At 40.0% G+C, this 23,814-nt stretch overlaps 2 protein-coding genes across 7 annotated transcripts; both read left to right on the top strand.

Annotated features, from left to right (window-relative positions):
* The first annotated feature begins 575 nt into the window (after positions 1-575).
* Positions 576-15,802, top strand: bub1 (BUB1 mitotic checkpoint serine/threonine kinase). 5 transcript variants are annotated; one of them, XM_030404815.1, is made up of 24 exons: positions 576-789; positions 951-1,010; positions 1,569-1,710; positions 1,804-2,000; positions 2,434-2,474; positions 2,580-2,656; positions 2,744-2,793; positions 4,498-4,688; positions 4,810-4,928; positions 5,100-5,590; positions 6,468-6,508; positions 6,594-6,713; positions 6,928-7,032; positions 7,121-7,202; positions 7,667-7,772; positions 8,185-8,362; positions 8,531-8,597; positions 8,777-9,585; positions 10,027-10,127; positions 11,918-12,079; positions 12,167-12,324; positions 12,429-12,606; positions 12,866-12,972; positions 15,106-15,802. In XM_030404815.1, the coding sequence occupies exons 1-24, from the start codon at positions 767-769 to the stop codon at positions 15,302-15,304; spliced, it is 3,804 nt and encodes a 1,267-aa protein (XP_030260675.1). In that variant the 5' UTR covers positions 576-766; the 3' UTR covers positions 15,305-15,802. The 5 variants fall into 5 exon arrangements, with proteins under 5 accessions (XP_030260675.1, XP_030260676.1, XP_030260677.1 ...); XM_030404816.1 differs by having other exon boundaries at positions 2,577-2,656; positions 4,813-4,928; XM_030404817.1 differs by having other exon boundaries at positions 2,577-2,656; positions 7,682-7,772.
* Positions 15,803-18,953: 3,151 nt separating this feature from the next.
* LOC115573500 (lactoylglutathione lyase-like) lies at positions 18,954-23,811 on the top strand. 2 transcript variants are annotated; one of them, XM_030404264.1, is made up of 7 exons: positions 19,006-19,090; positions 19,163-19,237; positions 20,189-20,271; positions 20,752-20,892; positions 20,992-21,059; positions 21,221-21,310; positions 23,559-23,811. In XM_030404264.1, exons 3-7 carry the CDS (start codon positions 20,195-20,197, stop codon positions 23,651-23,653), a joined length of 471 nt encoding a protein of 156 aa, XP_030260124.1. In that variant the 5' UTR covers positions 19,006-19,090; positions 19,163-19,237; positions 20,189-20,194; the 3' UTR covers positions 23,654-23,811. The 2 variants fall into 2 exon arrangements, with proteins under 2 accessions (XP_030260123.1, XP_030260124.1); XM_030404263.1 differs by lacking the exon at positions 19,163-19,237 and having other exon boundaries at positions 18,954-19,090.
* The last annotated feature ends 3 nt before the right edge of the window (positions 23,812-23,814 follow it).

The following is a 23,814-nucleotide window of genomic DNA, read 5'->3' as shown; positions in this document are numbered from 1 at the left end:
AATTGCGATCTTCACTTGCAACAACACTCCCTTTAATTGCAGATTTTAGCATATTTAATGTATTGTAATGTAGGTGTGTAATTAGGTGTGTAGATTAAACATTACACTACTTCTTCAAAGATGAGATTTTCTCAAGAGTGGGGACTTTTACTTTGAAAACACAAACCGGAATTGATAATAGAGATACAAGCATACATGATACATGAATGGAAATGTTGCAAATATTTTTGTTTTATTTAGTAGACATTTTATTCAAAATAAGCAACATTTTGCCTAATTAGCTAAATCTCCTTAGTCTGTTTAGGGAAAAATACTTTCTTAACTGGGCTAATTTATGTTGATTGAGTATGACCCTCACCAGTTATTAAAGGGATATTTTTTAAGAGAGAAAATATAAATCCTTGTTTGAGTTTTTAATAGAAACTGGGTTAATTAAAGAGATGGTGGCGTTTGTTTGTTTTCCAGGTCCAAGTTCAAGAAAACAGTAAACTCTGGCCATCACTCCAGCATAGCAGGTAGGTGGCGGTATTGCCAGTCACCGCCTACCACTTTGCCAAAGAAGAAGAAGAGCACTCGCGTTGCTATTGGCTGAGCGCGAAATTTCAAACGTATGCGTTCGCTGAGGCAGCTGCTCGTTAGAGAAAAACAAACCTCAAGAGAAATATTGAAGTTTTTTCGGTTTTAACTTAGATTTATTTAGACTTTCGGGAATAACACGAGTTGCCACTAAATATTTTCAACGACTTTCTCTTTAACTCAATGCGAAATGGATATTGCCACTTGTTTACAGTAAGTCAGCATACTTGAATGTCAAAGTTACCCGGTGTTAGCTGCATGCTAGCGTTTATCTTTTGCGGTAACTTACTAATGTATTGCCGAAACTAACTTCTTAGCAAATTGTTAGACATCGCACTGCCATCTTTTAATCGGTCATATTTTCACCCTTGTAGGTGTTTTGAAAGAAATCTGAGTTCATATACGGGAGACGACCCGCTGGATCCATGGGACAAGTGAGTAAATACATTAACGTTAGCTAGCTGCTGTTTTCGAGCAGATTTTTCGTGTGGTTGTTGACTCTTTTAGCAGTCATACATTTCGAAAAGACGGTCTTTTAGCAATTATTACTTGATTTTAAATGTTTGGACTTGCATTCTTACATTTCTTTGCTCTTCAAGTTAAGTCCGAGGTTGCAAAGGCGTAGATGTTGAAAGTAGTCTTGGATGTAGCGATTGAAAAATGATGCTCTTTCTATTTTTTCTACATTAGTAAAACCATGGCCATCAACATAGTGCTGTGTAGTGTAGGCAAACTATTATCAGATTAGATTATGATGTTATTTTAAAGTTCCTGCTATCAGTCTTCCTTACATCTCAGCATTTTATTGCCCAGCCCTACATTGCACTGATTTAACCCTCTCAAGTTATTTTAGTATTTCTTATGTACTGCTCTATCTGTCCGAATTATTTTGTGCAAGACTACTGCTTGTAACTGTACTTGAATGAAATATGCATGACCCACAGCTGAGGCAATACTGACTGAATCCACACTTCCTTTTTGTATTCTCTCAGGTTTGTGGATTATCTGGAGCAAAGACTGCCTGCAGACGGTGGCAGCGAGATGTCTCTGGTGTTTGACGCTCTTGTACAGAGATTTTTAACTGTCGAGCAATACGCAAATGACATCAGATATGTGAACTTCTGCATCAGATGTGTGAGTCAGAGTGAAATAGGTCACACAATCAGGGTTTGTCATTCAGACTCATTAAATCTCATGTAATCTTTTTTTTATTATTCTGTCAAACAGGCAAGTTTTTATCCTGACCCTTTGGCGCTGTACAGTTACATCTTCAGTAAGGGTGTCGGCACCAGGACTGCTGCCCTCTATGTGGCCTGGGCACAACAGCTTGAACAGAGGGGATTGAATGAACAGGCTGATGCCCTGTACCAGAAAGCCATGGAGAACCAAGCCCAGCCAGCCGACACTATTGCCGATGAACTAAGGTAATATTAATGAAATACATAAATGTGGGTATAGCTAAGAGCTGCTGCTGAGGCGAAATGCCTTAGGTGATTTTTATTTTATCTGTGAGAGTCAGTTTGATGGTCTGTGATTATTGTTTAGTTTTCAAAATGTGTATTAACATTTCAGGAGTGCACACACATCAGACAGCCTGTGTTTAATTTGGATGCTGAAGCTTTTTATGACCAGGCTGCGAGGTGTTCTTTTTGGATCACAAATGCTAATGTGTCCACAACCTGAAGCTTACGAGGTTATCCTATTGTGTGCAGCCGCACTGTAAAAAAACCAAAACCAAAACCAAATCCTTTACAGTCTAATCTTTCATCTACTCCTTACTAAGTCTTACAAATTTGTTTTGATGTGCAGTATACACTGTAAAATGATATCTCACAAAAATAACAATCCGATCTGCAGGCAGTTTCAAACAAGAACCCAGAGCCAGACAGCAGTATCAGGTAAGAGTGTATTTACTTGCCTGCTTATTTAAAAATATTACATGTGCGTTATTTATCGTGTCACCTACAAACTGTTTTTATTCTCTTTTTTTTCATGTATAGCAGGAGGTCGAAACCCTTTGCAGAACTCCCATTTGACCAATCAGATGTCCTCTCACAAAGAACCTGTAGCTCCAAACAAGGTGTGTGTCTTGAATTTTGAAGTACTCATTTAATAACCCCTATGTCTGCTTTTTAAATCAAGTAACAATGTTTGTCCTCTGTTGCAGACCTCTGTGGATTGTCCACCCAAACCACCCGCAGTTCAAACCATCGTAACGTAAGCTGCTTTTTTTTGTTGTTTCACGTTAGTTTTCTGTGAGATGGTTTTATGCCTCTGCATCAAGGAAAGTTGAAGAGACCGGAGCATCATTTGAAATAACATTTTCTTAATTAGAATTATATCAGACCAGAGAGATGCCACAAAAAGACAAGCAGGTTGACGACAGGCCCAGTAATCTGTTCTGTTTGAATGAGTATCATATTCTAATAGTTAAATGGAGGATGTGGGACCTTTACTCCAACATCTGTCGAGATTAATATAGTGAGGCAAGCTGTTAAAGATTTGAATAAACTGTTACAACATATATATGAACAGGGTTCGTACGGGTGCTTGAAATCCTGGAAAGTGCTTGAATTTCAATGTTGTGTTTTCAAGGTCTGAAAAGTGCTTGGATTTTAGTTTAAGTGCTTGAAAGTGCTTGACATTATAACTCTGTCTTTTACAAAATTGGGATCAGACTGGATAATTAATTTCTGAAGTTTTTGCTATGATAGAATATAATTTTAGATGTTTACAGCATAATACAATGTACATAATTGTGATAAAAAGTGATGAAAAAAATCACAAGTTTATACATTCCTTTAGATATGTATTTTACCCCAGCAGTAGGGTGCTGGAAAATCTTAAAACTGACCCTTAAAAGTGCTTGAAAAGTGCTTGAATTTGACCTTGAAAAATGTGTACAAACCCTGTATGAATCCCAGGAGAAGGCGGTGCTTGGACGGCCAACCAGGGCCAATAGTTACATTTTTATGTTCAAATGCAGTTATCAGACTGGTTGGTTGGTTGGTTGGTTGGTTTGTGTGCACGATTACACAAAAAATACATTTGCACCAAATTTGGATGGATTTTGGCCCAGAAGAAAGCAATTCTTCTTTTCTCCAACTAACAGTCCAAACCCTCTTTATTTACTCTTTATTTACTGTCATAGGTGCCAAAGAAAAGCAGAAAATCCTCACTTTTAAGAAGCTGGCACCAGCAAATGTTTAACATTTTTGCTAAATGGCTGAAACAGTTAATAGTTGATGACAAATTTTCATCAGATAGACCAAATGTTGTAGCTCTATTACCATTCATAAACTTGCAGTAATGTTTACGTCTGCTTAATTTCAAACCAGTGAGGCGCACTAACCTGCAGTCGTCAGCAGGTGGTGCACTTACCGACAAAGATGAGGTGTTTTGACTGGCGTACACACAAATGATGAGTTCTTAAAAGACAAGCTCAGGCACAAAAGTGAATAACTACATTCTATCAAAATAAGACGCAGAGACTTAATAATACTAGTTATTGTACTAACAGAGAGGTCACGAGTCAATGCACATAGTTGGATTTATATTAACTACATCTAGACAAGTTGGTGGATGTGATTTTAAAAATAGAAATGTATCCTTCCACTGACATTTTAATAAAGATTGATTTTTAAGTATGCCCCTTCCTGGAACAGTATCTGTTTCAATCACATACAAACAGCAGATTGTTTATTTAAAACATATGATTATCTCTTGAAATTTAGGATCAGTCCGGGGTTAACAAAATGAATTTAAATGTCCACAATAGGAGTGGGGGGGGGGGGGGTGCTTTCATTATTCTGTTTTTCTCTGTGTAAGGAATGTCTCCTGATCAGTCACCAGCTCAGCATAATTGTACTGTTGTAACTGGAAAGTGCTGACAGGATATTATCTGATCTGTCTTCTCCACAGAGTCTCTCGCTCTGATACTTCGGGCGCAATTCCATCAAGTCAAACCTCTGGTGTTCAGATCGTGTCCCAGTATATGAAGGATGAACTTGTTTGTGAAGGATCTGAACTGTGCTTTGAGGAGGTCCGGGCAGAGAGATACTTCCGCCGACTCCGGGAGAAGCAGGAGGAGAAGGCCAGTCAAGACTGGATCGGTAAGATGATGGTCTCTAAATGTAACTGAAACTGAGCCAAAACTGCTACTGATTTTCAAGTGAGTTATTAAATTTGTAATGATTATGCTTTTTTTTTTTCTTTCTTCCTTTCTTTTTGAAGCAGAGAGGATGCTGAGGGAACAGGAGGAGGACATCCTGAGCATTATATCTATGTTTGAGAAAGTAAACCAGGAGCTGGAGGCCTGCGACAGTTTGACCAGCCAGGCTTCATCACAGAGGGTAAGTGTGAAAGTCCAAGTGTCTTGAAAAACACAAATGCAACCTCTATACCTTTTTTTTTTTTAATATATACATAACAGGTCTAGTTATAAAGGGTAACATTGCATATCAGTGGGTCAGTTTCAGTTGTCTAAAACCATGAAACCAAACCCTTTGTGTTCTTTGCTGCAGTTTCCTGTTGTGGAAGGAGCCACCGCTCTGAACCCTAATCCTACCCAGCAGTCCTTTGGACATCCTCGACCCGTAAATCGTCTAAGCAGCAGACGCTCTCTTGGCCTGAGATTACACACAGAGCCGACCTTCATCCACGAGGCTGCCGCCACCCCTGAACCCCCTCAACAGCAGGACGAGAGCAACCCCCGAGTGGCTGAAGCACACACTCTGAGCTCGGAGGGGTTCCATCCTCCCTTTGTGCCGACTGACAGGAGCGTTCATTCACCAAATCCTGCACCGACATTCACAGACCAAGCATTTGTTGTCCAGCCCTCGATGGTTCAGCCTCGGACAGTGCAGCCTGTAAGCTTCGAGCAGACGAACCTTTCGCTCCACAGACCTGCCTGCCCCTCTGGTGCGAACACTTATGGTTTCTGCCGGGATGATCAGGCTCAGCTCGGCAGCTCAGAGAACTGGTGCCCTCCAGAGCAGAACAACACCACACATCAGTGAGTGGCTTCAAATTCTCCTCAAATGTTTTCTGTTCTTCAGCACGCAGCAGTTTTTCAATCCCCAGCAACCTTACTACATCTGAGGAAGCAGAAAGAGGAGACCAGTGTTGTTTTCAGCCAATAACATTTGGATTATACTGTGTTATTCCTTGCATATTACTCTAGAACTCTAACCCTGTGTAGTTACATTCCCTACACCATAGCCTGACCTGCACCTGCCCAGAAATGGCTACAATTGGTCTGCTTGGTAGCATTGCTCTTTAGGCTTCTAAGCAGCGATGCTAACACAAGGGACTGAGACTTGTAGTTTCCCCAGTAAACACACGGACCTCTTAAGTTGTTGAAGTCACTACTGACCTGCCAGCTGCTGCTCTTCTGGGGTTCTATTCCTCCTCCAAAGCTGCAGGAGTGTCTCTAGGCGAGAGAGCAGACAGGACGAAAGTGGGCTGCCCCTCCATATACAACTGGGTGGCAAATTCCACCTTGCCAAAAGTAACAGTGCTCTGTGTCCAAGCTCAGTGTGTATGGAGGGGCAGCCCACCCTGTGGACCCTCAGCCCATCAGCTGTGAGCTAAAGAGGCTGGTGTTTACCAGGGGAACTATGGCTGGCAATCTGTTGCATCCCCACTGCAAGCTAGACATATTTAAAATAATTAAACATATAAAATATGAGATGATTGCACAGTATGAATGTGAATAATGAGCAATATACGGTATATAATGTATACAGTTTGTATAATCTAACGTGACATGATCTCCCACCCCAGTTTAGATGATTTATACAATTTTATAACAGTAGTGAAACCTGAAAAGCAAGATGGTACCATGTCATTCTAAATAACTTTCTTCCATCCGTTTCCCCCCTTCTCCTCAGGGATGTGGCTTATCCAGCACTGCCTGAGGAAAAACTCAACAGTAAGTAAACCAGTAGTTGATGAATCAGCCCTGTGATCTCAGCAATCCTGAGAGTGATTTCAAACCTTCTCTTTGTGTGTGTCAGTGTCACAGGGGGGCACGGGCAACCTGTCTCACATCACTCCTAACACCTCACTGGGCTATGTTCAGGCCACACCATCCAGGGTGCTGCCGTCACCTACTGTCAACACACGAGAGGCACTGGGTGAGCACGACAACAAGTGATGTTTCTTTGGGCAGTAGGGTTTTCTGTCAGACTGATAATGAGTGTTTTTAGCAGCATGTAGTGCCACTAAACTCCAGAACTTTCTTTCCCTTTCAGCTTTATTCATGTTGTATTCCAAATGTAACAGTGCTATCATTCTGTGCTTGCAATAATGAATGATGAATAATATTTGATCTGATTTCTTGTCATCCAGATGTGATCATGGACATGTTCCAGGCCCCGACTCTCCTCGAGGACCCTTTCAACAACACATCAGTGGTCCACAAGGAGGCCGAACCCCCCGGATACCCAAGCAATGGTAAATATTCTAACATTCTATGGAAAGTTACAAAAATCATGCAATTAATGTTTGTGGGAAATCAATGTTTTTCATTTTTCATTTGAAGGAGGCGTCTCCTCTCTCACCAAGCCCCCGACCACAGCCCAATTCACCATCTTCCAGGATGACACTGACAAAGAAAATGGAAGGTAAATATAAAAATCAGGTCACCAGCTAACAATTCTTTTCGTTATCGAGTCGTCTCCTAATTATTTTTATGATTGATCTTTTAGTCATAAAAATGCCAACAAATTATGAAAATGCTCCTCACAGTTTCCCAAAGTCCAAAGGGACGTCTGCTAATCGGGTTTTGGACAGTTGGGGGGGAAGAAAGAAACAAAGACTCTTCATTTACTTTCTTAAATGACAAAAAAAGCAGCAAATCCTCACATTTAAGAAAGAACTAGCAAAAGTTTAACATTTTAGCTTAGAAAATGACTGAAACAACCAGTTGATTACAAAGAAGTACTTTCTATTGACTATTAGTTGCAGCTCTAAAGTGCATACTAACTAGCAGATGCTTTACTGTGATCCTCTGATGATGTCAACAATTAGATACAACGTTTCTATGATTAATGTTGCTGTTATTTTGTCACTCTGTCTTCATGTTCAGTGCTCCTGCTGCTCCTACTGCTGCTGCTGCTGCTGCACCTTCTGCAGTAGAAAAGTGTAAACCAATCCGAGCTCTGGCTGAAATCGCCGTGTCCAACAAACCAAATGTGAGTGTGACTGATTTGTCCCTTTCAAAATTCTGTCTCATCCATTCTGTCTTCTTCATCAACTCTGTCACCGCCAAAATTATGTGTAATGTTAAAGTATGTAAAATTTTGAGTTAACGACTTCAGGCATGTCCAGTCATGAGCTTCAGCTTCATGTCAACAACCTGCTTTTTATTTTCAAGAGCAGCCATCAGTGTTAAAGTGTGTTTTTTGAGACCCAGTATGTATGATTTGACCATTTCTGATTATGTTGTCTCTTCGTATGAAACACAGCAGTGTTGCTTATTGACGGCACATGAACTACAAACAGAAACCTGCGACACATCAGACTAATGCATTGTTTTGATTTAAAACACGTTTGGATAACATGCTGCTGCCATGTGTGTTTTCCTAAATGTTTTTCTCTGATCAGGACACTCCACCTGAGCTGATGCCAGATGAGAGCACCATGTGGGGAGCTCGCTACAACTCCCTTAACTCGCTGGCAGCTTGTCCCAACAGCACCACAGATTTCGCCATGTTGGCTCAGTTCGTCTCCACGCCGTTCACACACAAAACACCTTCCAGCAGCAACTTTTTCCCGGACCAAGGTACACTACCTGGACCCACACTCTCCAACATTACCTATATGTACCTATGCACTCTAAGTCAACAGTCAAGCACATACTTTAACTATTTTTTACCATTGACATGCTTATTACATGCTTCAGATTTGGGAACAAGATTTTTCAATAATCATTTTTTCCCCGTCTTTCCAGAGAACAACGGTGATGGCGCTGACGCTGATGACGAAGCTTTTATCAGACGTCAGACAAAAAAACTCAGGTAACCAAATCTGAGAGAATAACCAGAAGACATTCACATGTGTGAAGCTGCAATCAGATAGTTATTATCTTTTTATTCTTATTAACTGAGTCTCAAAATATTTGTTAATTAATTAAATTGCCAACCACAAATCAATGAATTGTTCCTGCTTCACCCGTCTCCTGTATCCCCTCACTCAGCCCCATCATAGAGCAGAGTCCCTGTGATGAATCGGTCGTCAGTCAGCTCGTGCCGTCTTCTCAGAGACACGGCACCATCGTAGGTGAGGGGCTCGCCACAGCCCAGCTCTGCCTCACCACCTCCTCCATCACCATGGTGCAGCCTCCCCCTCCTGCTGTGCTCTCCTTCAGAGACCAGACGGTATGTCCCATCGACTCCTCTGTCCCCAGGACCACAGGGCCCGGCTGGGATGTGTACATGAGCCCCGAGCAGCCTCCTAAACAGGCCTCTCTGATCTCAAAGCAACCTCAGAGTTCAGTCAGACCCAGACATGAACCTTTTACAATCATAGAAGACCAACCGACAAGCCCAGAACGAGCCCAGGAACAAGTTGATGTCCCCATGACTCCAGAGTGTGCCCTTAAATCAGACTGGCTGGCCATCGGAAGCCCAGATGTCCCGGTCGAGCCGGACCTGGACGCCTTCCTGAGTCCTTGTCGGCCCAACAAGAGCGTGGATGTCCCCATGAGTCCCGAGGAGCCGCAGCTTTGTCCCAACGTGCCCATGAGCCCGGGGCTGCCGCAACAGTTCAGCACTGTGGATGAACCCATGATGAGTCCAGACAGGGGGCCGAAGGCTGATGTGTCCATGAACGCAGCACCAACACCAGGCAGGATGGCTGCGGTCCAGCTGGTGTCAGATCCCTGGAATGATGAGCTGATCTCTGGCCTGCTGTCTGCTCTCACCCCACCTCTCACTGCTCACCCCCGCTGCATCACCTGGCAGTGCAACGTGCCCAACATCAGTCCAAAGACCACCATCAGCATGGGTGAGGAGCGGAGCTGAGGCTATTATTTTGATTATTGACTAGTTTCCATCCTTATAAAGGATTGGTTTGGAAAGTATGCTTGTTCAATTTCTTGCTCAGAATAAGATGTGAACATTGATACTCCTCTCATGTCTGTATTGTAACTGAGCTACAGATAAGAGGCTATAAGCCTCAGATAGCCAAAGTTAAAAAATATACTTGCTAACAACTCAAATCTTACTAATTTACAAATTATGTAAATTGAACAAAACAGACAGATTATTCACAGACTGCTCCTTTTAATAAGGTCAAATACACAATTACAAGTTTGTGACATTAAAAGTCTTGTTTTGCCGGAGACAAAACATTTCATTCCTACTTGCATCTCCATCAAACCAACCAGTTTGAACACTAAGGTGAAATGAAGAAATGTGTTGTAATGAAGTATTTTCCTTCTAACAGGAAAAGCGTCCCTGCGAGTGGATGGTGTCGTTGGAGAAGGAGCTTTTGCAACCGTCTACCAGGCGACTGACCCCTTGACCTCTGAGAGGGTGGTGTTGAAGGTAAGAAGGTGGTGATTGTAGTAGGGGTGGTGAAAAAAATCGATTATTGATTAATCGCAATTATAATATTGACGATTATGATTCGATTATTAAATTTCTAAAAAACGACTTTAAAAAATAATAAATTCTTTTTTTTTTTTTTTTTGAAATAGTAATACAAACTGGAGTCCTCCTCTTACTGGCTTCCGCTACATGGTCCACAATCTGGAGCCAAGATATGTTATTCCATCCCGGAGCTTTTTCACACTTAAATCGATTCTAAATCTTTACAAGGAGACAAAACTTTCCGTGCAAGTGTCCCTCAACTCTGCGCACAGGGTAGCAATAACCTGCGATGCCTGGACATCCAGAGCTACAGTCTCATATGTGACCGTTACAGCTCATTATGTCAGTAGTTAATGGAAGCTAAATGTCCTACGTACTTCAGACGAAAGCTATGGATGATAGCCACACAAGCGCAAATATGTGTGAGTTTCTCAAAGCAATGGCAGACGAGTGGGGAATAGAGAAACACGCCCTGGTTCTCGTCACCGACAATGCTTCTAACATGAGTCCGGCTGCTGAGCTTGGCAACTTTCTTTTAACAGTGAAACACTACATTTAAAACAAATTAGAAAATAATAATTTTGATATTACAGTTACACTATACAATATTGAAGGTGCTGTGAGGTGTTACTCAAAAGATAGGTAAAATAATTCAGCAGCTGACTGATGTTAAATGGAAGATCAATAATCGTTAATAATTGAAAATCGAATCGATAATCGTTAATAATGGAAAATCGATTTGTAATCGAATAGAGACGTCAATAATCGGAATCGAATCGAATCGGGAAATTGGGCCGATTAACCCCCCCTAGATTGTAGATGAAGACACAGGCCCATATGTGATCTCCATCTCTACGTCATGATTAATTTACAGATGGGGTTAATTTAGACCATACTTGGCTTTACTGCAGCTGATGGAGATAGAATATTTTGTGCATTTTCCCGCCATTGTTACCTGTATAGTAACGCGTTTCATGAGATTAATATAGTTTTTTCTGAAAACAGTAAGAGGATTTGTGTTAAAATGTATCTGCGCTGAGAGTGCAAACAACAAACATTGACGTGCATAGCTCTTCTCCTCTTCCTCAGCCATGATACTCACTGTCCTTATAGTTGCCGCCAAATTGGAACCAATTAAAGGAACAGGTCGCCCACAAGTAAAATTCAGTCATTTGCCCTTTCAAGGTGGGAATCATCCGCCGATACCCCACCTCATGTGAAAGTTCCAGAGGTGGAGAGGGGTGACAGTTTCTGATCCGCCACCAGAGGTAGTAACTGAGCTGCAGCAGAGGCGAGACGGAGTGTGAGTGAATGGAAATTCCGGAGGCGCAGATCAGGGGTGTGTCAGTCAGATGTGGTTAACAGTCTGAGAGCTAAACAGATCCTTCACTCATCAAATAAAAGATAAATGGCCCGCACTAAAACCCACAAAGCAACATTACAGGAAACATCAAACATCAGTAATGCAGTAGCAGGTCCTGTCTCTAGCATCCTTAAATGGAAAAATGTTTGTCATCCTGATGAATGGCAGTGATGATGTGACATGATTCAGATAAAAAAAATTATAATCCGACCATGTCTTTGTCTCCTTCGCGTTTCCGTTTCATCGATGAATACGATTTATGGGTCAGCATGGGTTAAAATGTATCATAGTTTTTAAAAACCGAAAACCAAACATTTTTGATGAAATGTCTTTCTCAAGCAGCCGGGGTGTCAGCTTGTTGTTGTTGTTGTTGTCACTGCAGGTTCAGAAACCAGCCAATCCCTGGGAGTTTTACATCAACACTCAGCTGGACGCTCGGCTGCAGCCTAAAGTCCGTCATCTCTACAACAGCATTCGCTCAGCTCACATCTTCCACAATGGGAGCGTGCTGCTCGGCGAGCTTCACAGCTACGGCACTCTGCTGGTAGGTTCACATCAGAAACGCAGTGACAAGACACGACACGGACACCATCTTATCCTCCATACCCTGAAACTGTGACTCCTCTTTCAGAACGCAGTGAACATTTATAAAACCCTGAGTGACAAGGTGATGCCTCAGCCCCTCGTCATATACTTCACCATCTGTATTCTGAACATGGTGGAGCAGCTGCACCACATCCGCATCATCCACGGCGACGTCAAACCTGACAACTTCCTGTTGGGAGAGAGGTAACAGCTCGTACATATTACTGTAAAATTCAGATGAGCCGTTCTGTCCCGTGACGGCCAGCAGGGTCACAGCACACCATCATCATACTGTTGTTGTGTTTCAGGTTCTTGGAGAACAAGTGTTTCGAGTCAGAGAACGTGGACCACGGCCTCGTCCTCGTCGACCTCGGGCAGAGCATCGACATGGAGCTTTTCCCAGAAGGCACTGCTTTCACTGCCAAGTGTTTGACGTCAGGCTTCCAGTGCACCGAGATGCTCAGTGGGAAACCCTGGAACTACCAGGTGAGGACACACACGCCATGTCCGCTCCTGTAAAATCATTTTAGTTCACGATATGTTCTTGTTTAATTGAACAGTTTTTCAGCCACACATTTTATGTTAATGCAGTAGTTAAAGTGTATTCTATACAGCTCCTATTGCAGTGAAATTTAGAGATTGATAAAATCCCCAATTAATTCACTTTGAGGCAGGTTTCTTTTAAAGCTCTCACTTCATTTTGTTTTTCTGTATTAATCGTGTGTGTATCTGTGTGTGTTTATAGACTGATTACTTTGGGATAGCGGGGACCGTCCACTGTATGCTGTTCGGGACTTACATGCAAGTTACAAATGAAGGCGGCGTGTGGAAGACAAACGGCGTTTTCAGAAGGTAAAGAGGTTTAAATTTGCTGTTCCAGATTGTAATTCAGGAGCCTTCACATATTTATTGAAATTAAGATTACTTTCTATAAATAAATTGAATTTGTATTTTTGTTACGAACAATATTTAATAATCAGAAATGTGCTGCATGAAAAGAATCAGATGAAATGATGAAGTTGCTTGTTGGCGTAAAGTCCCAATTCTTTATGGGTCATTCTGTGGAAATGTCAATTTTTCTGTCCCTAGCATTTAGAGAGAAATGACACTGCCTGTTGGGCCATCGTATTTGTTTTTTAATCAGTTACTTAACTTTTGAGTTCAACCCATGCTTTTCTACCGTTAAAAAGGCAAAAATATCAGGGTTCGTACGGGTGCTTGAAATCCTTGAAAGTGCTTGAATTTCAATGTTGTGTTTTCAAGGTCTGAAAAGTGCTTGGATTTTAGTTTAAGTACTTGAAAGTGCTTGACATTATAACTCTGTGTCTTGGCAACATTGGAATCAGACTAGATAGTTTGCTTATTACAAGGAGAAATAAAATCAGTGTGTGTGTGTGTGTGTGTGTGTGTGTGTGTGTGTGTATCATCACACATACAGCCTGGTAGCAATACAGAAGGATGGCTGAGGAGAAGGTGAATTTGATGCAATTTGGACTGATGACACGTTCAGTATTAATAAACTTTGATGAATAAGCGAAAAGCTTATAAAAGTTTATGTCAAAAAAGGAAATTACAGGGTGATCTCAGGTCTCTCTTTGTCCCCGGTGCAAGTGTGCCTGAAGAACGCCAAGTGGCTTCCATTTTTTTTTGATAAAACTTTAATTTCTAAAGTTTTTGCTGTCATGAAACATCATTTTAGATGTTTACAGCATAATACAATGTACATAATTGTGATAAAAAGTGAAAATAATAATCATGAGTATATATATTCCTGTAGATATGTATTTTAGGTGCTGGAAAATTTTGTAAATGACCCTTAAAAGTGCTTGAAAACTGCTTGAATTTGACCTTGAAAAATGTGTACGAACCCTGTAATATATTCATAACTAGAAATTATATGAGAATGAGAATCACTGCTGTTACCATGTGACAAAATGTTATTATATTGAAATAAGACTCACACTGATGACATCACTTCACTTTCTGGAGATCTGTGAAGACAGGACATGGTTCAGTCCACTGTCCCTTTTCAGAAAAAATGTCACTTTTATCTCCAGATTTGATTTGAAGCTTTTAGGTGACATCACTGGTGTGACTGACTTGATTAGCAGAGAATTGTGGAAATGTTGAATACAACTCGATTGAATGACATGATTTAGTGAGTTGTAAATGACTGACAGAATGTGGTTTGATGACCTGTAGCAGCCATTTTGTAAAATGTACTTTTCATGAATAATGTCACTTATGTCACCGTCACATTACTTTCCTTGTGGGGAACAGCAGTTTAAAAAAAGAGATTGTCAGTGAGTTATGAAATATCTTTAAATCATAGAAAAGGAAGTCAGTTTTCAGACATTTTTGTCCTAAAGTAGAGGTTTCTGTAGAATGAACCTTTTCATCCAAAAACCATTATTCCACTTGGGAAGCACCAAATACATTTATTCAGGGTTCGTACGGGTGCTTGAAATCCTTGAAAGTGCTTGAATTTCAATGTTGTGTTTTCAAGGTCTGAAAAGTGCTTGGATTTTAGTTTAAGTGCTTGAAAGTGCTTGACATTATAACTCTGTGTCTTTCACAAAATTGGGATCAGACTGGATAATTAATTTCTGAAGTTTTTGCTATTATAAAATATAATTTTAGATGTTTACAGCATGATACAATGTACATAACTGTGATAAAAAGTGAAGAAAAAAAACACAAGTATATATATTCCTTTAGATACGTATTTCACCCCAGCAATAAGGTGCTGGAAAATCTTAAAAGTGACCCTTAAAAGTGTTTGAAAAGTGCTTGAATTTGACCTTGAAAAATGTGTATGAACCCTGTTTATTGTAAATTCAAAAGTTTGCGAGATGGGTCACCATGAAATGTAATATATAATTAGACTGGGTCAGGGGAATAAAAATGAGATGATTCAGCTTCAGGTTGTTTCTCCAGTTAGCCTTTAGGGTCTTGTGTCTGATTTCTTCCATTTCTTCTCCTCAGGAACCCTCACAGCGACTTGTGGCAGGAGTTCTTCCACACTCTGCTGAACGTCCCGGACTGCGACTCTCTGCCGAGCCTCCGGAGTCTCCGCTGCAAACTGTCGTCGGTCCTGCAGCAGAGCTACAGCAGCAAACTGCCCACGCTCAAGAGCCGCCTGGTGGTGCTGCTGCTGGAGAGCCGCAAGGCATCTCGGAGATGACGATCTGAGACGGATCACCTGTTTGACTGCAGTTTAACCGTAAAATGTTCTGTTGAGGTGTCACTGGAGGAGCATTAGATTTAGCACTGATTAGATTTGTACAGATTTGTAAAGATGTAAATATATTTAGTTTCTTTTTATAATTCCATTTTATCTGCTTCCAAATTGTATGACGTGTGGGAGAGAGAAACAGTTTTGCTGGTTGAAAAATAAAATTTGGGTTCAGTTGTCTTGGATGACTTTCATTGTCTCTACAGATGGAAGTCAGTCTGCTCAGATTTGTCGGGGGGTTCAGTGTTTGTTTCACTGGAATATGATACATTGTTTTGAAATGATTCCTTCAAGTTTTTGAGTATGATTTGGCTACAATTTAATTTAAAAAATTGTGTTAATCTACTTATTGAAAGCCTCCTTGACATGTAAAACGTATTTATGTACTGTATTTTTAACACAGATTTTGTCCTTTTTAAACATTCTATAAAAGTGGAAGTGAGCTGATGATTTTGACATTTATTCCCTCTTGAAGTGCTGTTGAGCGCATACGAATAACTAGAGCTGATTTTAACATGGACATGATGATGGTACAACTTCAGGTCAAATTGGCAACTTAGGCATAAAAAGTCTATGACTAAATAGCTGTTGGCTCCTGAATCAGTCTTGATACGACCACTAGATGCCACCAAAGTCATACATCTGTACATCCTACGTGTAGTGGCTTTAAAGCGGCATTACTCAGCTTATTATCATATTTATTTAGCCTAAAATCACAGTCCCGTTGCCTCAGTGGGCTTTACAATCTGAACAGCGAACGTTATTGTCTGTCCTTAGACCCTCGATTCGAGTGAGGAAAAACTTATACAATAATAATAATAAAAAATCTCAGTATTTGTAATATTTCTATTACACATTAAAGTGTATTTTCAGGTCTTGGGGAGTACTACTACATAATGTGAATGAAGTAGTAAAGAGCCTTTTGTGGCTCCAGAGGAAACTGCGTGTAATCTGATGAACTACCTCCATTCAGTGGCTAATTTGCATTGTGGGTAATGTAGGCGCCAGGCCTTGTAAAGACAGAAGAATTTGTACTTTTTTCACACATAAAGAAATACTCCCCAAGACTTAAGAACATACTTTCAGTGGTGTCACCACCGTAATGTGTAATTAGATTATAGTTACATTGTGAAGAATGACTTGATTGCATCTTTTAACGCATCGTTTATCACATTTTTTGACAGCATACCACTTGTAGAATACACACAGTACACATAAACACACATGGGCGACTTCAATATATTTAACATAGTAGCATCTTAACACATTTACTTTTACTCAGGTTTGACTTTTGGGTACTTCTCACAACACTGACTAATCAGATCATTTCTTAGCATTTCTGTTACATACCATGAATTACAGTGTAGCTTGCAGCGATGGAATGTAACTAAGTACTCTTGACTCAAGTAGGTACTTCTGGTTTACTTCGGTTTTCTGCTGCTTTCCTCTTCCACTCCACTACATTTTGGAGGTGAATATTGTTCTTTTTACTCTATTACATGTATTTGTTAACTTGAGTAACTGGTTACTTTGCAGATTACTTGCTGCATCAGAGCCGAAGAAGCTTATTTTCAAAGTAATTTACTTTTACTCAAGTATGACTTCTGGATACTTCTGAGTAATCCAATTATTTATTAGTATTTTTTTTTTTGTACTTATTACAAAAATGAGGTGGTGGTGGTGATATGTATGTATGTATTCAGTAACCCTGAGAGAAGCTAAAAGCACCTTCACCAGATCTGATTATGTTGACTGTCTGCGCTGAGAGAACTGGAACACAACACAGCAACACACCAAAGAGTCCAAATGTAATTTGTTTCTCACGCTGCGTGCTTCCTGAACCTGTGTGTGTTCACTGTGAGGGTGTGCGGGGAGGGGGGGTTTACTGGCTCTGCAACTGATCCAGAAGTGGGAAGAGTCTCCAGTCTCCCTCATCCTCCCTTACCTTCAATGTCTGTGTACCTGTTCAGACCTGCAGCTTCATGTAAACTGCATTTTTCTACCTGAACGTTCCACCTCAAGGTTCACAACGAGCAAACATGCTGGGCGTCGGCTCATCTGAAACTTCATGTTAATGTTGACGTACAAGGTGATTATAACATTATCTGCAGGGCATTTGAATCAGATTATTAATCATAATAATCTTGTCAGACAATAAAAACTGTTCTAGTAATTGACAGCCGTTGATTTATTAGATTTTCACTCCCGTATGATGTTCCTGAGATTATTTCCTCAGTGTGTAGACACTTTGTGCAGCAGGTTAAATGTTTGTGTGATGCTGATACCAGATCAGATTCAACTGTTAACCGGAATCGGATTTGGAGTCCTGATTCTCTTCTCGTGAATCCTGTGGGTGTTGCCTTCACAGCAGTTCAGTCAGGACTTACCACTCCCCTCAACGGAAACACCTGGGCAAGAAAAACCCTGCTGCCTTCAGGTGCTGTCGGAGATGTCTACACCAGGAATATCTGACTTCGCTACGATGTCTCCAACACCAATGAAATAAAAACACATCATAACAGTAAGAAGTGCAGATGAATGAAAGTGTTAAAAAGTGAATTTAACACTGACTCAAGATTTAAAGACATTTGGTCTCAGCCCACAGTTGATCAAAAAAATTATGCCTACCTTCCCTTCAGAAAAGGACAATCTTATTTAAAGCAAGAAAATATTACAGCAATTTATTTATCATGACGAAGATATTTTTTTTTTTTGCATAAGATTTTTTTTCCACCTAACTGGAGACCAGTCTTATTAATAACATCATTACAAATGCTAATTACTGTTATCCTTTATGTTATGTTACCTTATTAAGGACACATTTCCTGTAATTGCAACATTCCAACTTAACTAATAAAAAATGAAACTTTAAACTTCTCATGACAACATACAGTAACTTGTCATAAATGATTATACAAATCTCTTTGTTTGACATGAAAACCATCAAAACAAGAAACTGAGCACTTTTATTTTTATGTTGGCCGCAGCTGGCAGATCCTGACCTTCTGGAGGAATAAACATTCGGAGACACATCAGATTCTGCTCTGATCCGGAGCTGTTTACAGATGGGAGGAGAGCTCAGATATCACTCTTTAACTTTTTTGGATTCGATCCAGGTGATCCTCTGACTTCACCTGGTGTGTGTTGTTGCTCTGTATCTTAATGCTTATTTACAGAAAGGTAAACTTGCTGTTTGGGGTGCACAAACACAAATGATCCTGCCAATCACACTCATACGAGTAACACAAGGACACACCACCGAACAACCACCACTGTACCACTCTGATGTGACTCAGACAAGGTCACCTTTTAAAGTTTTCTTCACGTTATGTTTAGACCCACTCTCTCACTCTCTCCTGAAAGTCACAGAGACAGGCCACCAAATGAAACACCCTGTCACCAATAAAGGTCTAATCTTATTTGGAGGTTTTCTTGGAGAAATCGTACATATTTAATACCAATATCCGACTCTAATTCTCTAAATGTTGTTCAGGAGATTGTGTAAGTTGCACAATTGGCCAAATAAGATGAAGGCGTGGATGATTTGATTAACTGTGTGTTACTCTCAAAGCTTCAGCGTTCATTTGAGATTTACAAGGAGCACCTGAAGGCAGCACAGAGGTGTTTTAAGGAACCTGAACATTCATGCAGTCTGATCTGAGAGCCATGGCGTGCAGAGGACTGTCGGACGAGGCTGTGAGTGCTGCCTGTAAAGAAGGAGATCCCATCACAAAGGTAACCGTTTGCTTTATATCATCTATTTTATTTTAAATGGATTAAGTTTGACTTGTTTCTCTGCTGTGTCAGGGGATCCAGGCTGTAATGCAGTCCAACCTGTTGGCAGTAATTCTTCTGTGACTTCAGAGCTGCAGATGCCTGCAGGCAGGGTGACAGTTTGTACAAGATGTCTGTTTGAGCTGCAGAAGCCTCCACTCTCAGGAGCACTTACGTTAAATCATTAAATACAGAACAGGATTGAAAGTTGTACACAGGCTATAGACAGAGCAGAACCAGAGTCAGTGAATTGTCATTGTAATCACCCAGATACCATTAAACATGTGATAACTCCAGTGTTCTCATGCAGATAGTTTTGTTTTGTAGAGATTACTGCTTCCACGTCAGTGGGAAGGCAGTGAATGCAGTTTAATTCATGGGGCTGAAGGCTCAGGTGACATTTACAAAACTAAACAACAAGTTGTCTTACCAGATCAGAGTTCTTATTACTGGATAATCCTCTAGACACAGCCTGACATTTACATGTGAAAGCTGAAGACCAACCCTTCACAGGGAGGCTTGGAGATGATCCAGAGAAACACAGCTTCTGTTAAAAGTCGCTGGTGTTGAAAGTTTGAATTATATCTATTGTTATTTTCGAAGGAACACACATTGAATTCCATTCACCTCAGTTATAATGTGTCAGAAAACGTTCAGAGACTTACATCTCTAACCACGGGTGAACAAGTACTCAGACCTTATTTAAGTAAAAGTAAATTACAACAGTGTAGAATCCCTTACTAAACAAAAATGTGTCGACATATATTTTAATATGTCAAATATATTTTTCAATATATGGAAGGATACTTTCCCATGCATTGTCAAGATTACATTATAAAATATATGATTAATATATATCTTGATAAAACATTGGTAATATGTATTGATATGTGTTTAGAAATATATTACTTAATTATATTACTTATGATATACTTTTTGCATATCATGCAAGCGTATATTTTAACAATACACTGTATTAAACATTACAAGCAGCCACTGCTGATATGAAAATATTTGAGGATTTATTTGGTGTACATTCACTTCTCTTGGTCTCTGCAGGACTACATGATGCAGCAGACTATGCTGAGGGTCAAAGATCCAGAAAGATCTCTAAAATTCTACACTGGAATCCTGGGCATGACGTGAGTCCTGAACCTCTGCAAGCAAATGTGATGTCAAACTGCTAATTGTGTTAGGAGGACATTTGTGGACATGTGGAAGCAAATTATGGCATATGAGGTCACAAAAATCAGTTTATCTACATTGAAAATTCCACATATTTAACACATTTTGAAAGGCGATTGGCTATTTTCACACGCAAACTAATATTTGAACATGCAAATAAAATAATGTCACATGGAACAGATTGACTATTCTCACGTGAAATGAAATTTGACTCATGGGATGAAAGAAATTTTGTCACGCGTGAACTCCAGACTTTCACATGGGATCTTCTCATGTGTGAACTGGGCATTTTCTCAAAGTGATTGCCTTTTCAAAGTAAAACATGGCACCTGAGATCGTATGAAATTAGCAATTGGCTTTTTTTTTCACATGTGAATCAGAACATCCACATAAGAACTTGACCGCCATTAACTACTGGGCTCCTCTGTGGTTTCCAGCTTGCTCCAGAAAATCGACTTCCCCTCTATGCGTTTCACCCTCTACTTCCTGGGCTACGAGGAAAAGTCAGACATCCCGGCCGACATCAAAGACAGGACGGCGTGGACCTTCTCCCGTCGAGCCACCATAGAGCTCACCCAGTACGAGCGATGAGACCCTGAAACACCCGACGAGCACATTTCATCCACTTTATGACGATGAATGAGTGTTGTAATGGGTTTTGTTCCTCTGTCTGTCAGTAACTGGGGTTCGGAGTTGGATGAATGTCTGTCGTACCACAGTGGGAACAGTGAACCACGAGGATTCGGTGAGAAGTTCAAGTTCATATAGTTTTTGCTTGTAGTAACCTCATCGTAATTATATTTCTTAAGTAAGTGATTCTTGTATTGTTTCGACATCTGGAATTACTGTTTAAAGTTCCACTGTCACTATCTGCACACTCATTTGTAACCTGCCGTCCTCCTGCAGGTCATATTGGTATCGCTGTTCCTGATGTTTACGCAGCCTGCGACACGTTTAAGAAGCAAGGAGTGACGTTTATCAAGGAGCCGAACTCAGGTCAGTACTTAATGATTGTTGGAAGAGTCAGAAGTCAGTTCTCTTACTGACAAAAAATCTGTTTAAGCTCATAACTATAGCTCCATGTTTCATGTACAGCTATGCTTATTAACAACTTGTACGACTAAATACAGAACAACGTCATTTAAATTATTAGAATTATTTTTGATGATATTGCTGATTTATAGTTCATAAATCAGCAATATAGATATTGTAAATATTTCACTGTTAACAAGCAATGAAATGTTTTATAAACTTTATGACCAGTTGTTTACTGGAAAGCTGCAATTGATGTTCATAATACTTTGTAAATGGTTGATAAATACTTTGTAGTTCAATTATGACATTCTTGGGGATATCCATTAGTGAGCTGCAACTGATGTTTTTAACCTTTATGACTGATTTATGAGCCATTTCACTGTCAACAGTTTTTACTGAATTAAATCTAATAAACCATATACATGTTCTCTTTATTAATGGTGGTTAATATAACATTTTCAAGTGCTTTTAGCAAAGAAACAAGTTAATGTAAGTGTATTGTACTGTCAGAATTTCAGTCCAATTTGATATTATTTCCACAGTGATTATCAGTCCTGTCAGAATGCAGATAAATGTACGGATTTATACTCTAGTCTTCAAAATGTTTTTCTCAATCTCTTAAATATCACACCATCAGATGATTCTGACTCATGCATCAAAGCAACGTTATGTATTTATTCCCCCCTTTAACTAACAGCTTCAGAATGATGTTGATGGTAAAGTGTCTTGTAACAGGGTGAATGGTGTCATTGGTTTCTGCTCTATGTCAAGTCTTCAACACACATCATTGTTAAGAAGTAATGACATTTGTTTGTAGTTAGCACCAACTGTTCCACACCTGGGATTTGTATTTACCACAGTGGCGTTGCACTCAGAGACTGTGGAGGGCGCCAAATCACACAAAATGCAAATCTGTACATAATGTTGCTTTAATGTAAAAGCAGGATTTTACCGTTGTAGTCGGTTGGTGCGGAGCTCACTTTGACTGATTGTTGGACCAGTGTTAAGTTGAGAGATAGTGAGATTTACACTTCCTTCCTTTTTCTTTTCTGCAGCATTTCTAGCGTGACATGTTTAATTTTCATCACGCTACATTCATTTTTGCTCTGCGAATGTTTATGACTTTTCATTTCGGTGTCATTGCTAAGATTTTACAGATAAAATTAAAAACGTTCTGTAGTTGTTATGGTGGTTGCTATGGACTCCGCCATCGCAGAAAACATGTGGCATGCCCGTTTGAACCCTTGCCTTGGCGTTGTGTAGTTATCTGAGCCGTTGTGCACCTGCTTGATGATGTTCTTCCATTAAAGGATTTCAGAGCTCAAATTAGCTTCAAAGTTTGGAAAACTTCAATTTTAGATACATTCTCGTGAAACTAATATTTTTTGTGCTGCTGACCGATGGAGCTTTTTCCACATTTTGACGTGAGACTGTGTTGTTTTCTCCATTAAACAATCAATTAATTGATTGTTTGGTTTGTAAATCTTCTGAATAGCAGCAAATCTTCAAACTTTATTTATGAAAAATACATTTTCTGTTAATCAGCTAATTGTTTCAGCTGTGCTTGTTGAGTAGTTGAATTTGTACCACAGTAAAAACCCTAAATCGAATGATATTTTAACATGTCTCTACATCATCCAGATGTTGTTGGTTGGTATGAGTTAGAATTGATGGTTGACTTTGTTCACTTAATTTTGTTGTTGTGACATTGAATGTGTTCACACTGCGGTCACATGATGAGACTCACCTCTCACAGGGTTCGTACACATTTTTCAAGGTCAAATTCAAGCACTTTTCAAGCACTTTTAAGGGTTATTTTCAAGATTTTCCAGCACCTTATTGCTGGGGTAAAATACGTATCTACAGGAATATATATATACTCATGATTTTTTTCTTCACTTTTTATCACAATTATGTACATTGTATTATGCTGTAAACATCTAAAATTAAGTTTCATAATAGCAAAAACTTCAGAAATTAATTATCCAGTCTGATCCCAATTTTGTGAAAGACACAAATTATAATGTCAAGCACTTTCAAGCACTTAAACTAAAATCCAAGCACTTTTCAGACCTTGAAAACACAACATTGAAATTCAAGCACTTTGAAGGATTTCAAGCACCCGTACGAACCCTGCTCTCAGACATGAAACCTGTTCATGCGCGCGCTCACCATCACATTAACCTGCAGCATGTTCCCCTCCTCGCAGGTAAAATGAAGGATCTGGCCTTCATTCAGGATCCCGACGGCTACTGGATCGAGATCTTAAGTCCCAACAACATGGTCTCCTTAATGGCTCCTTAAAGCGGCGACACTCGGGGGAGTGTTCGGGGCGTCATGGTTGGATGAGAGTGCTGACATTGTTAATTTTTGTTTTCTGTTATTCTGCTCTGCTTTTTTGTAACCTTTTCCAAAAAGAAAAAAGAGAGAAAACTAAAAAAAAAACAACACAAACTGAAAACAGG

The sequence above is a fragment of the Sparus aurata genome, chromosome 22 (genome assembly GCF_900880675.1).
Source record: "Sparus aurata chromosome 22, fSpaAur1.1, whole genome shotgun sequence".
In the NCBI taxonomy this organism is placed as follows: Eukaryota; Metazoa; Chordata; class Actinopteri; order Spariformes; family Sparidae; genus Sparus; species Sparus aurata.
The sequence above is the reverse complement of the archived record's forward strand: the minus strand, read 5'-3'. Positions and strand labels throughout refer to the sequence as shown.

Coding starts and splice junctions, on each gene's coding strand:
- LOC115573500 (XM_030404263.1), top strand. CDS start 19,001: ATGCAGTCTGATCTGAGAGCCATGGCGTGCAGAGGACTGTCGGACGAG. Junction 19,091..20,188: donor AAGGAGATCCCATCACAAAG/GTAACCGTTTGC, acceptor TGGTCTCTGCAG/GACTACATGATGCAGCAGAC. Junction 21,060..21,220: donor CAGTGAACCACGAGGATTCG/GTGAGAAGTTCA, acceptor GTCCTCCTGCAG/GTCATATTGGTATCGCTGTT.
- bub1 (XM_030404814.1), top strand. CDS start 767: ATGGATATTGCCACTTGTTTACA. Junction 2,794..4,497: donor GCAGTTCAAACCATCGTAAC/GTAAGCTGCTTT, acceptor TCTTCTCCACAG/AGTCTCTCGCTCTGATACTT. Junction 8,363..8,530: donor CAACTTTTTCCCGGACCAAG/GTACACTACCTG, acceptor CCGTCTTTCCAG/AGAACAACGGTGATGGCGCT.